General features: G+C 50.8%; 1 protein-coding gene across 4 annotated transcripts in view; it reads left to right on the top strand.

The window, feature by feature from the left end:
• The first annotated feature begins 2485 nt into the window (after window positions 1-2485).
• Window positions 2486-14507, top strand: part of GATA6 (GATA binding protein 6) — a 35765-nt gene continuing 23743 nt past the window's right edge. Inside the window, exons 1-4 of one of the 4 annotated variants that reach the window (XM_070627475.1) lie at window positions 2486-2789; window positions 4167-5329; window positions 9770-9936; window positions 13582-13707. In XM_070627475.1, coding sequence (XP_070483576.1) covers window positions 4204-5329; window positions 9770-9936; window positions 13582-13707 — 1419 coding nt within the window. In that variant the 5' untranslated portion in view covers window positions 2486-2789; window positions 4167-4203. Of the gene's footprint in view, window positions 2790-2843; window positions 3660-4166; window positions 5330-9769; window positions 9937-13581; window positions 13708-14507 lie in introns of those variants that run through there. The other 3 variants (XM_070627478.1, XM_070627476.1, XM_070627477.1) reach the window with 3 other exon arrangements.

Here is a 14507-nt window from a genome sequence, read left to right as displayed (position 1 = left end):
TTTAACTATCCATTCTCTCCTTTGGTTGGAAAACCAGTTTAAAAAAAACAAAAAAACAATTTGTGATCCTGCACAGGAGCAGTTACCTTTTCCCCTCCTTTTTGTTTCAGCCCATATTAAAAAGAGACTGGGAATCTAGAGGGTAAACTGCCACAGCCCCGAGAGCCCGCACGTTGCGGAGTCGGTGAGCGTCGGTCCCGCCGCTCCTCGGTCCCAGCCGGGCCGGGGCCAGCGCGCCCTCTCCCCGCTGCTGCGGAGCTGCGGGAAAAGCAGGTCCCTGGGGCTTAGCTATCGTCCAGGGAAATTCACACGGACGTCCCGGTCCTTGCAAATATAAAGACACACACACAACAGGAATTAGGTTCACGCCAGGGCTCCGTCTCCTCGGGCTGTTCACAGGCTGGATTCGAACTTAGCCAAAGGATTTGTTAACTCGTCTGCATTAGAAATCGCCTCACTGGAGATGTGAATTTTAAAAAGAAAACTTTGCTTTTAAGAACAAACCTGAGAAACACTTTAAAACAGTTGGACTCGGAGGAAATCAAATGCCCACATTTCTGGAACTGCTTACAAATGAGCTTCTGCAAAACTCAGTCTACTTAAAAATTTGGTCGGAACTCACGTAAAAATCAAAAGAAAGGCATTCGAAAGTCTGGTCGGAGGCAAGTGGACGGCGGACGCAGGGCTCTCTCTTCTGTAGTCGCATTCGATCGAACTCAGGTTAAATTTTAAAGCCCCCGGGATCCTGCTCCGGTCGCCAGTCCCCGTTCCAGAGTTTTCTACCTTCAGTCTTTCGGAACTGCGGCCACATGGAAACTGGGAGCCGCCGCAGCGATTGGGGGAGGCACAGAGGAATGTAATAAAAGTGACTAAATGGGATGAGAACGGTTTATGGACCTTCTCAGTAGCCATTTAAAATTCAGAAGTGTTTGGTAGCAATTCACAACGAAGAATGAAAAAAAGAAAAAGAATTATCGCCAACTTGCTCGATTCGGTGCCCTCCTGCCCCGCGCTGCCAGGCCCTGTCCCCTTCTCCCCCAGGACACAGGTCACAGCTCACAGCTAGACTGAGAGGACGTTCACGACGGGGGCTCTCCGTCTCTCCACACCACATTTTACGGTGCCCCTGCCTACCCCGTTCAACTCTGCTTAGGCTCCTCTGGCCTCCCCAACTGGAAAAACACAAAAATTAAAAAAAAAAAAAAAAAAAAAACCAAACAGCCCAAACGCTTTCACGGAGACTGACCTTTAGAAAATCATTTACTTCTATTTATCTGAGAAAAAAAAAAGCGTAAAAATCCATTCCCACCAAACAACCCCTCCTGCCCCAGTTAGAATTCTCTCTCGGCAGCCTTCTGGGGTCACGTCTGTCGGAAGAAATTCTCTCCATGAGCGAAAGGGAAGGAGACGTACATCACGGCTCCCGCTGCGGACGAACTTGCGGCCGCTCGACTCGCCGCTGACAGATCGGCGCCGATAACCCCGCGACGTTCACTTCCAGTCCCTCTGCCCGCTAAGGACCGTGTCAGTTTGTACACAGTTGTGATAACCATTTGGAGGCAGCGAAGAAGGGGTGTGTATGTGAGGGTGAGGGTGGGGGTGGGGAAGCCGTATTTCGCGCTGGGTCCAGGCAAGGTGACCCCCTTCTTTCCACGGACTTATCTGAGACTTACCTGAGGCTCCCCAGGGAAAGCTCAGAGCAAACGGGACCCCAAAACTCGGGGAGCATCTCTGGGCGCGACTGGCGGGGCAGCCCTTTTTCATTCTGCGCACCTCCTGAACTAACCTTTCCGTACGCCGCGACCCCGAATTGAAAGTTCCCACAGGTTGGCTGGCTGGGGAGTGCCGACGCGAACTTCCCGAAACTTGCCAGGCATTTAGGATACTTCTAAAAGGCAGGGCAGAGAGAGGGAGCTGCGCACGCGAGTTCCTTCTTTCCTGTATCATGGGAGACTCGACCCCCGACGGCCACCACAACCTGAGCCCCAGGGTCTCGAGAGGGCGTCGGGGAAAGTTTAAGGTCGGTCACACACAATTGCAGAACAAAAAGCTCATTTAATGTGGAGGGAGGCACGGGGAAGGCCGGCGGAGCAAAGCACTTTCCCCCTCATTCTGGGGGCGCGTTGACCCCGGAGCTGGCGCGTCCCTCCCGCCGCCGTGGCTGCGCCTAGCAGTGCACAGCCAACTCCTCCCGTGTCACTCCCCCCCCCCCCCGTGAATGCGTAACTGGAGGCGGAGGAAGGTGCTCCGTCGCAGGATGGGTGTGGGTCGCCAGCCAGGTCAGGCGTTCTGCCACCTTCGCCCCTCCCCCAGCGTCCCCGGGCTCGGCGCCCCCTCGATGGACCTGCCCCCGCTCCCAGTACAGTGCTCGCGGGTCAGCCCACACCCGCAGGCTGCACGGCGCTCATTGTCTGCTGTGGCTGCGCGCTCCCCTCCCCCCACCGCCTGCCGTCCCCTCCCCACCCTCTTTTCTCTCCTCCCCTCGCTCCCTCCTCCTCCTCCTCCTCCTCTTCACCTCCAGCGCCCAGCTGCTCGCAGAGCGCAGTTCCGACCCACAGCCTGGCACCCTTCGGCGAGCGCTGTTTGTTTAGGGCTCGGTGAGTCCAATCAGGAGCGCAGGCTGCAGTTTTCCGGCAGAGCAGTAAGAGGCGCCTCCTCTCTCCTTTTTATTCACCAGCAGCGCCGCGCAGACCCCGGACTCGCGCTCGCCTGCCGGCGCCCTCCGCCGCTCTCCGCGCTCGGAAGCACCCTCCGCCGCGGCCGTTCTCCATGCGCAGCGCCCACCCGAGGTTCGGCTGCTTCCTCTTGCTCATGCTTCCCTCTCTCCTCCCCTCTACCCCCCCACCCGTCGCGGGCCCCTTGGCTTCGGGCTCTTCGGCCCTCTGCGGGCCGCGGTCGGCTCCGAGGGTGTCTCCCTTCTCCATTCCCGGCAGGCTCTAGCGGCTCCCTGTTCCCAGGACACCGCGAACCAACTTCTGGTGTCTTTTCCTCTCACCGAAGCGCTTATCTGTGTGCAGCCTTATCTCCGAGTTATCTCGGCGCAAAGGGGCGGGAGCCGGCAGTCAGGCGGGCAAAGAGACTTCTTTCCTGCTATCTATCCTGGGTCTGTGTGTGGGCATTAATTTTAGTGTGGTTATCTCCGATGAGCCGAAGCGATTTGGAAAAGCAGCCCAGAGGAGGCCAGTTCGGCTGCATTTCGCCTCCCTCCCCCGACCCCTCCGAGGCTCCCTGTCATTCCTCCTGCTCTCCCCTTTGGGGTGGCCTCACGTCCCCCCTTGCATTTCCCCCTCCTTTTCTCTGCGCTCCGCTCCACCCCGCTACGTCCGATTCCGGAACGGTCTGGCCTTTCCGTGGCTGGGGATGACCGCGGGGTGGGCAGGGGTGGCCCGGCCGGTGTGAGCGCACGCGCTGGTGGCTGTAGACGCAAGCCGCGTCTAAGGTGTGCCAGGGCCGCGGGGCCGCGGGTTGGGCGTGACTCTGGCCCCGCGGGCACCCCTCTCTGTGCCCGGAAGGTCCGACACTGTCGTCCCGCCCCGGCGCCCCACCTTCCTTGGGCTGAGTTGCATTTCTCTGGGGCTCGCGTTCCGTCTCGTCAGCGCAGTCCGGGAAGCTCTGGGAGAGCCAGTATGGGAACGCGGCGGTTTCGTTTTCGGGGACAGGTTGCCTTCCTTGCGCTAATGATTTTCACTCGGGCAACCGTCACACTGAAGCATTCCGGGCGAGGGACACCCACAGGAAGGCGGGATACGGCAGCGCCGACACGCACAGCCACTTAAAAAGTTCTTTTGTGTGCCATCGGCCACGAGGGAGGCGATGGGGCAGAAGGGAAACCTCGGCCAGCCTCGTAATCACCCTTGGGATCTGGCGCGCGCGCGGATGAAGGATGCTGCGGAGTGGGTGGGCGGGGAGGGCGAGGGGACCCAAGCGGTGCGGGTGAGGGAGGGCGGGTATCCTGGTCCTTGCAGGACCCTGTGGCGACTGCGCAGGCTCCATTCCCTTCCCATCTCCTTCCCCAACCCCCGCGCCCAGGGCAGAAAAGGGATCTTTGAGGAGTCTCTTTAGCTAGAAGAGGGAGTGGAAGCGAGATGTACATCCTGCGCTTTTGGTAACTCCTTTTTATTTCTCCTGCCGTTTCTTTATCCCCCCCGTAACCTCCTCCGTCTCAGGAGCTAGAAGTCAGCTTGGAGTGGTGCCGGACCGTGGATGGCCTTGACTGACGGCGGCTGGTGCCTGCCGAAGCGCTTCGGGGCCGCGGCTGCGGACGCCAGCGACTCCGGAGCCTTTCCAGCGCGGGAGCTCTCCACGCCGCCTTCCCCCATCTCCTCCTCTTCCTCCTCCTGCTGCTCCCGGGGTGGGGAGCGCGGCCCCGGCGGCGCCGGCAACTGCAGGACACCGCAGCTCGACACGGAGGCGGCGGCGGGACCCCCGGCGCGCTCGCTGCTGCTCAGCCCCTACGCCTCGCATCCCTTCGGGGCTCCCCACGGACCTTCGGCGCCCGGGGTCGCTGGCCCCGGGAGCGCCCTGTCGAGCTGGGAGGACCTGCTGCTCTTCACTGACCTCGACCAGGCCGCGACGGCCAGCAAGCTTCTGTGGTCCAGCCGCGGCGCCAAGCTGAGCCCCTTCGCACCCGAGCAGCCCGAGGAGATGTACCAGACCCTCGCCGCCCTCTCCAGCCAGGGGCCGGCCGCTTACGACGGCGCGCCCGGCGGCTTCGTGCACTCGGCGGCGGCGGCGGCGGCGGCAGCGGCGGCGGCCAGCTCCCCGGTCTACGTGCCCACCACCCGCGTGGGCTCCATGCTGCCCGGCCTGCCGTACCTGCAGGGGGCGGGCAACGGGCCCGCCAACCACGCGGGCGGCGCGGGCGCGCACCCCGGCTGGCCCCAAGCCTCGGCCGACAGCCCCCCGTACGGCAGCGGAGGCGGCGCGGCGGGCGGTGGGGCCGCGGGGCCGGGCAGCGCCGGCTCGGCCGCGGCGCACGTCTCTGCGCGCTTTCCCTACTCGCCCAGCCCGCCCATGGCCAACGGCGCGGCGCGGGAGCCGGGCGGCTACGCGGCGGCCGGCGGCGGGGGCGTGGGCGGCGTGGGCGGCGGCGGCGGCAGCCTGGCGGCCATGGGCGGCCGCGAGCACCAGTACGGCTCGCTGTCGGCTGCGCGGCCGCTGAACGGCACGTACCACCATCATCACCACCACCACCCGAGCCCCTACTCGCCCTACGTGGGGGCGCCGCTGACGCCCGCCTGGCCCGCCGGACCCTTCGAGACGCCGGTGCTGCACAGCCTGCAGAGCCGCGCGGGAGCCCCGCTCCCCGTGCCGCGGGGCCCCAGCGCAGGTAAGGGCGCGCCGCGCGGGCGGGGGCCGAGGGCCGGGGCGCCGGCGGCCGTGCGGCGGCCCCTGGACAGGGTCCTGCGTTCCGGGCTTTCCTGCCTGGGTGCCCAGAGGCGGCGTGGCCCCAGGCAGGATTTGCGGACCCGTGGCGGGGCAGCCCGGAGTCTGGCAGTGTGGATGGGGCGCTTCTATTTTGCGGACTGTCTCAGGTCTTTCCCACCGAAGAGGCTAAACACGCATATCTACCTCGGCGCGGTGGAGAAGCTCGAGGGACTTAATAGACAGTGAATGAGGTGGGCAGTTGGGAAAAATGAGCCCGGGAGCGGAGCGACAGGGCCGGAGCCCGGTCCCAGACCCTAGTTCGCGCGAAAGGAGCAGAGAGACTCCATGGGGGGTGAGTTTAGGAGAGTGCTGGGCACTGGATTCGCCTTCTCCTCAGATCGCACACAGCCTCACCCCGTTTAACTCTCCAGAGGTGAGCAGTTGTGTGCGTTTTCCCCAAGGAGCGTATTAAAAGAGCTCCACAGTGGAAGAGGACCTAAGGACCCCGTTGGCATCCGTCCCCTCCCGCGCGTGAGGGGGGAAGAGAGAGGACACCTGGGCTGGTGGTCAGCCTTGTGGCGGTCCCAGGGGAAGCTGGCGGAGGGGCCCTCTGCGTGGCACTAGCTGGGCCCGGGGTCTGGGGCTGCTCCTGCATTCCCTGCCAGGCTGGCACCCCGGGGTCCTGGAGCTCCCACATCTATTCTTCCTGGAGTTCAGTCCACCAATTTTTCCGTTTCCAATTCCACACATACTTTCATGTCTGTGTCTGGGGTACACTGGGGCAACACAATTGCCAAAATACCTGGAAACACCCCATTTTGAAAAGCGTTTTGTTCTGCTCAGGTAGGGAGGGAGTGACTGTGTTGTCTGGCCTGACAAAGGCGCTCAGGCTTCTTTTCTCAGCCGCAGCATCCGGCGCCCTTTTCTATGCTTTCACAGGTCTCTCCTTATATCTAACATGTTTGATAACCTGTCTCCTAAGATAAAACTTTCTTGTGTGGCTGTTTGAGAGAAACTGTGGGAGTCACAGAGGTGGCAAGGACGAAGGAGGCACATGGGCCTGAAGTATCCAACCTGGGCTTTTCCTGGAGCCTCAGCCCTCCATTTAGGGACAGCAAGTCTTTTAGGAGCCCTGATTAGTTAGGACAAAGCCCTGATTAGTTAGGCATTGCCAACTGTGTGTTCAAAAGACATACTGGACACACTAGTGGCCTGAAAGTGAGAGATCTGATTTGCCCAGCCCTCCTGGTAACACTGTGAGGGAGCGCAGGCTTTCTGATGACAAGCCCTTCCTTTCTTCCTCCACTGGCCCTAAGATTTGGCTCTCAAAATTCCCTCTTCTCTCCCCTGCAAAGCTGCCTCTGGAGTCGTCTTCACTGTCTGTAGAGTGGAGGTGGGGGCCTGTTGAGGTTTGCCCTCGGGAGTAGAGACTTGAGACAGCACAACACTGTCACTCTTCCTGCCACAGGAGCCGGGAGCCGGGAAGATGAGGACTATTCAAAGGTGGGAAGGAGCTGGTGGTTAGGGGTGGGGCTTTTGTCCGTCAGGAATCCAGCCGGGATCCGAAAGGGCATGTGAGTTGGGTCAGGGCAGCTGCAGTTGGAGCAAGATCCTGCAACTCTGCCTGACCGAGACGCACCCTAGCGGGATCTCTGTATTCCTTCCCCCGTCTCCCAGCCTTTCAGGAACTGAGAAAAAGCAGTAGTCTGAAAGCCATAATTGGAGTCTTTGGATGTTTAAAGTAACTGGTCTGCATGGAAAATCCTTTTAGAGGCAGTAGGGTGCAACTGTAGGCGAGTTATAAGTTTCATTTTAAACTTAGCCTGTCCTTTCACTCATTTCCTCACCTTCTGGGTAGGACACTGCAAAGGTAAAAAAAATCTTCTGTAGACCCAGAGTATGTTTTAAAAAATACCAAAAACCAAAAATGGGAAGGGGTTTGGGAACACCCAGCGTTTGCATAAAGAGTCTTAAAAAGGCAGGAAGCTGCTGAGAAAAAGCCAGTGTGGGGGTGGGGGAGGCGAATGACCCTAACTTTGCTTGTCCTCACAGGTGTTCTCATGCTAGAGAGACCTCGACCCCCAACCCCTCTCCTCCTAGCCTTCTAACTGGACTCCCTAGTTCTCCACTTTGATTTTTTTTTTTAAACAAACCGTTTTTGGAGGCACTCTTTAATTGATCTGAGCAAACAGGAGGGCTAAAACCTGAGCACGGAGCTTTCTCAACCTGCACACTGTGGAGACCTCTCCTGATGCTGGTGGTGGAGATTCCTGGGGCGAGCTTAGGGTCCTCACAGCCCTTCGGTCCCCTCCTAAGCTTCTGCTGAACTGGAGGAGCTTCCATTTTCGGGGCCCTGGGACGACAGACGACGGTGCCTCTCTCCCCTGAGTCTGTCACTCTCCAGGGGCACCCAAGGCAGCCAGGTTAGGAGAGGGATAATGAGTAGGGGAAACTGATGGGTGAGTTTGTAATTTTTGTAATCAGCTTTTGTAATTTTTACTGAAAAACTGTTTTTAAATTTTAGTCAGCTATAGAAGTGTAGCTGCTGAGTGAGGGGTGGGAGAGAATGGGGGCTATAGATTTTATTTAATTAAAAATAAGCAAATTTCCTAAATTTTATTTATCCCAAGAGTTTAAGTTTTGTCTTCGGGTTTTCAGATGACTGGGAGATTTACCTGGAGAGTTCCCACTGTCTTCTCCCGGGAGTCTTTATTGTCCCAGCCTGGGAAGAGGCGGCCTGCGGAGGGCTGGTTCTCCAGGGAATGCCTGGCTCCTCTATGGAGAAGGGGCTCTGATAGGTAACATTTTAAAGTCAACAACAAAGACAAATACCTTGTTTAACTTCAGTGTCCTTGAAGTCCTGAGCATTTTACTGATTACCGTAGTCAATAGTGGCTTTTAGGGCGGAGAAGAATAAATCTTTGTGATGTGTTGTAAGTTGCAGTGTCCCCATGACAACTTTGAACTCAGTTGTGTAGGATGCTAGTTTCTTTTCAAGTTATTTCTTGAGGAGGAAGGAGACTTGTTTTGTAGGGCAAATTGTATTAATGGAATTAAAAGAGTGTTTATGCCAAAGACACATTTAAGTATCTTTCCAACAAACAGTTGATGGTAGAAACAAGCTGCAAAGTGCTCGGGCATCAGAAGGAGTCGAAAGGGTTGCTAGCTCACATAATCTCCAAATTAAACTCTAAAGTGTAATGTTTGTTTACTTTAAGCATTGATTCAGAAATGCTCCTTAAAGAAAGCCAAATTAGAACATTTAAACTCGCTATAATATAAATGCGGCTAAACAGAAGGAGATATTTATTTTTTTAAAGTGCTTATTAATAAGTATCTCATTTTAGATAATATTTATTCATTCATATTTAACCGATTTAAGGGAAAGTGAAAGAGTTGTTGCAACCATTGACTCTTAAGATTTTCTTTTTTTCATTGACAGGTTTAGGTTGTGAACTCCGAAAACTAACCGAATAGCAAAATGACGAAACACAATTTAGATAGTGTAAGTTGAAATTTTAGACCAGGAAAATAGGAAATAGCTTTATTTGGCACGAGGACTATCTCAGTAATTTTCTGAGTCAATAAAGTACCAGCCATTTGTAGAAATTTTGCAAATAGAAGCCATTAGACCCACTTTGAAATTGGAATATTTTAGTGTTTGGTCCTTGTGGTGTGAAAATCACACCTAACATTTATCTCGATGCTTATTAGTGTTAGTGCTTCCCCCCCCCCAGAAGACCTGAGTCACTTTCTAATTAATTGACAAAAGTGCCCAAGAACAGTACTTCTAATTTCATTTGTCTATTTTTTATTGAGGAGAAGAAGGATGACAGATGTAGCAAGTACTTTTAAATATTACTTGAGATAAAAGTGAATAAGGCGGCGTCACTGCGTCCGGGGATGTTTGTGGGGTGGAGCGGGGTCAGTGATCAGTGCTAATAGTGTATGGTCTGCTCCGCTTTGGCAAGTGGCATATTGTAATTATGATGGATTTCAGTTTCGAAAAGCTTGGGGACAGCTGGAAAGAAGGGGTCAGAGGACCCAAACCGACCTCCTCACAGCTCATCCCAACTCTGAGGTCCTTGGAGACACAAGGCAGATGATTCGGCTCGGCTTCCAGCCCTGTCTCCGACTTTCCTGGGGATTTTACTGGGCGCGCCCAGGGGTGCAGAAGTGTCGGACAAATGGTCAGCAGATCAATAGCGACGACATCCACAGCCGGCTGCTGGCGTGGCTGCTGGGCTGAAACTTCGGTGGGGAAGGGCGCGGGCTGGGGAGCGGGCGGCGCGTCGCCAGCCCAGGGACCAGGGAGGCTGGGGTCTTGGGGGGGGGGGGGTGCTGCGGGGAGGGGCGGGCGCGGCGCGGCCTCACCGGCCTCTCGTCCCCGCTGTCGCCGCAGACCTGCTGGAGGACCTGCCCGAGAGTCGTGAGTGCGTGAACTGCGGCTCCATCCAGACGCCGCTGTGGCGGCGGGACGGCACCGGCCACTACTTGTGCAACGCCTGCGGCCTCTACAGCAAGATGAACGGCCTGAGCCGGCCCCTCATCAAGCCGCAGAAGCGCGTGGTGAGTGCGGGCGCCGCCCCCCCTGCGGCCCGGCCCCGAGCCGCGCTCCTCCCGCCGGCCGGCGCTCCCCGCGGGGACAGGTGCGCGCGGCGCGGCCCGGGGCTGACCCGAGCGCGGCGACCGAGCTGTGCCCTTCACTCCCCGGCCGTTTCAGCGCTCGCCCGCTGGCGCCCGAGCGAGGTTATCCCGACACCACCTTCAGGGGAACGAAGACAGCCTTTCCCCACGTTTACACGTAGGGAATGATGTCCTTACGTGAAAGGGAGGGAAGAAGGAAGGCGTAGGGTGCTACCATTTTTTTAAGTACAAAAATCTGTATTTACATACGTCTAGATGTACTTGTAAACGCACTGAAATAATTCAGGCAGGAGACATAAGAAATTAGTAATAATGGTAACCTATAGGGAGAAAACCCGAGTATACGGACCCAGGTCAGGGAAGGAAGATATTTTCACTGTGTACTCTTTGGTCTGGTTTGGATTTTATTCTTGAAAAACCATGCTCCTTTATAACATTCTCCCCCAAATAGGATATGACAACAATAAACCCACATCCCCTTTCTCCCCAGAGCACAGCCTCATTCTGGGCTACTTTGATTCAGTCCCTCTGGGTCCCTTCTAACCTCTTTAGCATGGGACAGGTTTTACCTCCAAATTCCATCCATCTTTTGGACTGCCCTTGAGTCTGGTGAAAATTTATTTACTCTAACCTTTGTTATTTTGAAATCTGGCTGTTGAGAGAACTGCATAGAACTTGAGAAAAAATGCAGCCTGTATGTTCTTCTCCAGTTGAGGATTTTTGCCAATCGAAACATGTGTTACTATGTTTCAAAGTATGGGAATTCTGATTTTCTTCAGGGCTTAATCTCTTATTGTCATTGTTATGTGTGTTTTTTAGAAGGAGAGAGTATTTACTGCTGTAATGATTAGAGAAAATAAAGCTTTCACAAGCCCCACTGTAAGGCTGACATTTGTTTAGCTGAGCACTCACGCTCTAATACCTTTTAAAGTAGAATATTTTACAGTTAGATGCTAGACATCTTAAGTATCCCAGTAATTTATTTAATTGTTATACTCTAATTAGCAGGAACAAATGCTACACATGTTGTTTGTGTTAAATAGATTAGAGTGAAATTGCATCACAATGTAAGTCTGACACCTTAAAGAGAAGCAATTAGTTTTATGGTTGTTTTGTTTTTAATGCATTTAAAATAAAGTGGCCAAGGTTAATTTAATGAGTGTATGCGCCTTAAACTTGTTACAACCTCCCACAGCTTAAAATTTTCTTCAAAGGGCATCCTTAACTTTAGTGCCTGACTCCCTATGGTTTTCATTTTTCTTACATGCATCACATTAAAAAAGAAACAGCAGTGGCTAGAAAATATTCCAGGCAAGTTCCTTGCTTTCGTGTATTAGTCAATGTATGAGCAATGATGCTGATTATTATTTTGTTTGGAAAGGCACGTTGAGCTGAGACCTAGCTGAGCTCTCGGAAAGGTAACATTTTCTTGGGATCGAGTGAAAAACTGGTAGAATAGTAACCATTTAGGTTCTAGTTGCATTATAAATTTGCTCTAGTGACATCCATATTTAGCTAGTGCCATTTGTTTTGTGTGCTTACCAGTAAAAATAACTGTTACCAGAAGAAAACAGTTTTTACCATCTCTGAATCTGTTTTCCTTCTGTGTGGCAGGTGTCTTGGCAGCGGCCAAGGTCAGCCAATATGCTTTGTAAATGGGTTATAAATGATACCAATTGAAGGGTGGGTCTATCAATTAGTTCTCCTTGTGGGCTTCTTATTTATAGTTTCGATGGATCCAGCTTAGTTCTCAGAAATAGAATGTTGAACCCCAAGTTTGTTTAGCCAGCAGTACAGAACCAATCACTGTGAATTTGAACTTGTAATACATTGCAAAATAAGAGATTTATGGTGTAACTTGAATTCCTTGTCAGCAATGAATATAACTGAGATCACTTGTTACAAGGAACTTTTATAACCTGTTCACCTTCATTTCACATGTTTATGGGGACTGGCTTCACTTATGATCTGCAGTTGACAGTCATAAAGTTCTTTGTTAATAATGGCAGATTCTGATAAGAAGTTTGCTTCACATTGGCTCCAAATTCCACTGGAAACTGTCATAAATGAGCTGTTTATAAAATGAACCTTCCTGTCCCCAGTTTACTTATTTTATATTTATGATGAGAAAGGAGTGCTCTCCCAGGAAATTATTTTCTTTGAGCCATAAAGAAAAAGAAAGAAAAGAAGCCCTGATATGTAACGTTTTATGTTTTCATCATTTTAGCAAAGCAGTTGCTCAAATAATTCTCCTGTCAGCCAAGCGTATGCATTTTAACCCAAAGTCTAATTGATTCTTTATCAGCATTGACTTCTTAAAAGTTGTTGTAGTGCTAAGAGGCTTACCAGGCTTTCTTGGTTTTTATAATTTGTCTGGAAATAATAATGCTAAATTAATATAATGAGATGTGAATTGTAAATGCAAAATTCAATTTTATATTTTAAATTTACCAGCAAAGGATTTGTAAATCTCTGTCCTTTAATCTGTGAATATTCAATACATGCTCAATTTATATTTTTGTTGTCCATTCTGTACAACAATTTTTCTTAAATTAAACTTAAACTTCCCTTAGTTCTGTAACATTCAACTTGCTTTGGTCCCTGGACTTTCCCCATAGATTTTTTTACTGAAGTCATTGCATTGTTTTTAGTTGTCCATCTAGGTAATTTAAAAACAAATGTAGATTTTCTGGAGAGGAACTTATACTAGTTTAAATTGTCATTCTTTATAATTCACACATAATAATTTGGAGGAAGTAAATTCCGTTAAAGGATGTTAACGGATGGGCATAAAGGGGACATGGAAATCTGAGTGACAGTGGCAGACAGTTGGCCTTTTCTGATAATACCATTTAACCCTTTATAGGACAAAAGTTGAGTACCGTACTGACAGGGTAAATAAAATATATCAGTATCACTGTATGTAAGACAATGCCAGTGTTAAAGCAATGCCGTGAAATTTGCTTATCGTTCGTAAAATGAATAATACAAAGATTCAGGCAGCAGGCAATCATGATGATAATTATAGAATGTATTAAAATATATTTCTTTCCAAAAGTTTGATACATTTTCCAAAATCCATTTCTATTAATATATATATATAAGCCCTTCTAAAGTTTCTGGTTTGTTTCTCTGCACATATCTGAGAAGTAGACCTGATTATCTCCAGTTTTCAGGTGAATCAGAGACTGCCCAAAGCCACTTAACATGTTTGTAGGCTGTTTGTGATTGCATTTCATGACTGTTAATACCTGAGACCTCTGGCAGCAGTCAGTTAGTTATTGGCCAACATTGTGACTGCTTCCCGGTTATTCTATAATCTACACTAACATGCTGGAGCAAACCAAATGTATGTATGGGATCCAGCACACGCTGTAAAACTCAAGTTGCTTGGTCTAGGAAGGTCAACCCAATTACACTTGACATTTTTTTATCAAGGGGCCTCTTACTTATAATAACCAGGTACATGCTTGTTGATGACAGGGACACAATACATTGATGTATGTGTGTGAAATATACATAGAAATCACTTATTCTGTATACTTACTTTCTTGTGCTGCTTTCTAGCCTTCCTCCCGGCGGCTTGGATTGTCCTGTGCCAACTGTCACACCACAACCACCACTTTGTGGCGCAGAAACGCTGAGGGCGAGCCTGTGTGCAATGCTTGTGGACTCTACATGAAACTCCATGGGGTGCGCCACATGTTCTGCTCATGTGTCTACACATTTAATATCTTGTTTGTACGTGGTTTTAGTTAAGAAAAAAGTCAGCAAAGGAGAGGGGATGAAAGTGAAAAATCTGATTTTCTAAATGCACATTATTGAATCTAGATTGTTATTAATTAAAATATAAATTATCTTACATACCAGTAAGAAACAAAAAATGCTGCCAATTAAACTGTCACACACAACCACTGTAAGACATTCCAATTTTAGACATACTAAAATGTGACAAATTTGCATTTTAGAATTGATAAAATGGTAGGGACCCCCTTTTTAAAAAAAGAAAACTGCACACTCAGAGAGAAAAATAGCGTAGAACCAACTAGAAATGCACAATAACTAGTTTATATCTTAATTTTTTGGATACAATCAAATACATTTATACAAAGGAGTAATAATATATTTGATAGTTGTAGTTAGAAAGATTCTATATTTTAAGGGTACCACAAAATATTATAAACATCCATAAATATAGATGTATAAGTATATATTATTGTAATTAATAAGATTATAAAAATCTTAAAAAGGAAAATAACCTTGTATATGTAGGAGGAAGAGAATACATGATCTCTTTGAAGTAAAAATATGTATTCATTGGTTTTACTCTATTATAATCGAAGTTGTTTAAAACAATAAACGTTCAGTTGAATAAATTCTCCCTGGCAAATCGCCCCGTTTTCTCTGAAGGAATCTGTGCATTTGATGGGGAAAGCGTAGTCTCTGTGCAGTTGCAATCTACTGAGTGTGTATAAAAATCAGATTGAAATTTA

This window comes from Equus przewalskii, chromosome 7, assembly GCF_037783145.1.
Source record: "Equus przewalskii isolate Varuska chromosome 7, EquPr2, whole genome shotgun sequence".
NCBI lineage: Eukaryota > Metazoa > Chordata > Mammalia > Perissodactyla > Equidae > Equus > Equus przewalskii.
The sequence above is the reverse complement of the archived record's forward strand: the minus strand, read 5'-3'. Positions and strand labels throughout refer to the sequence as shown.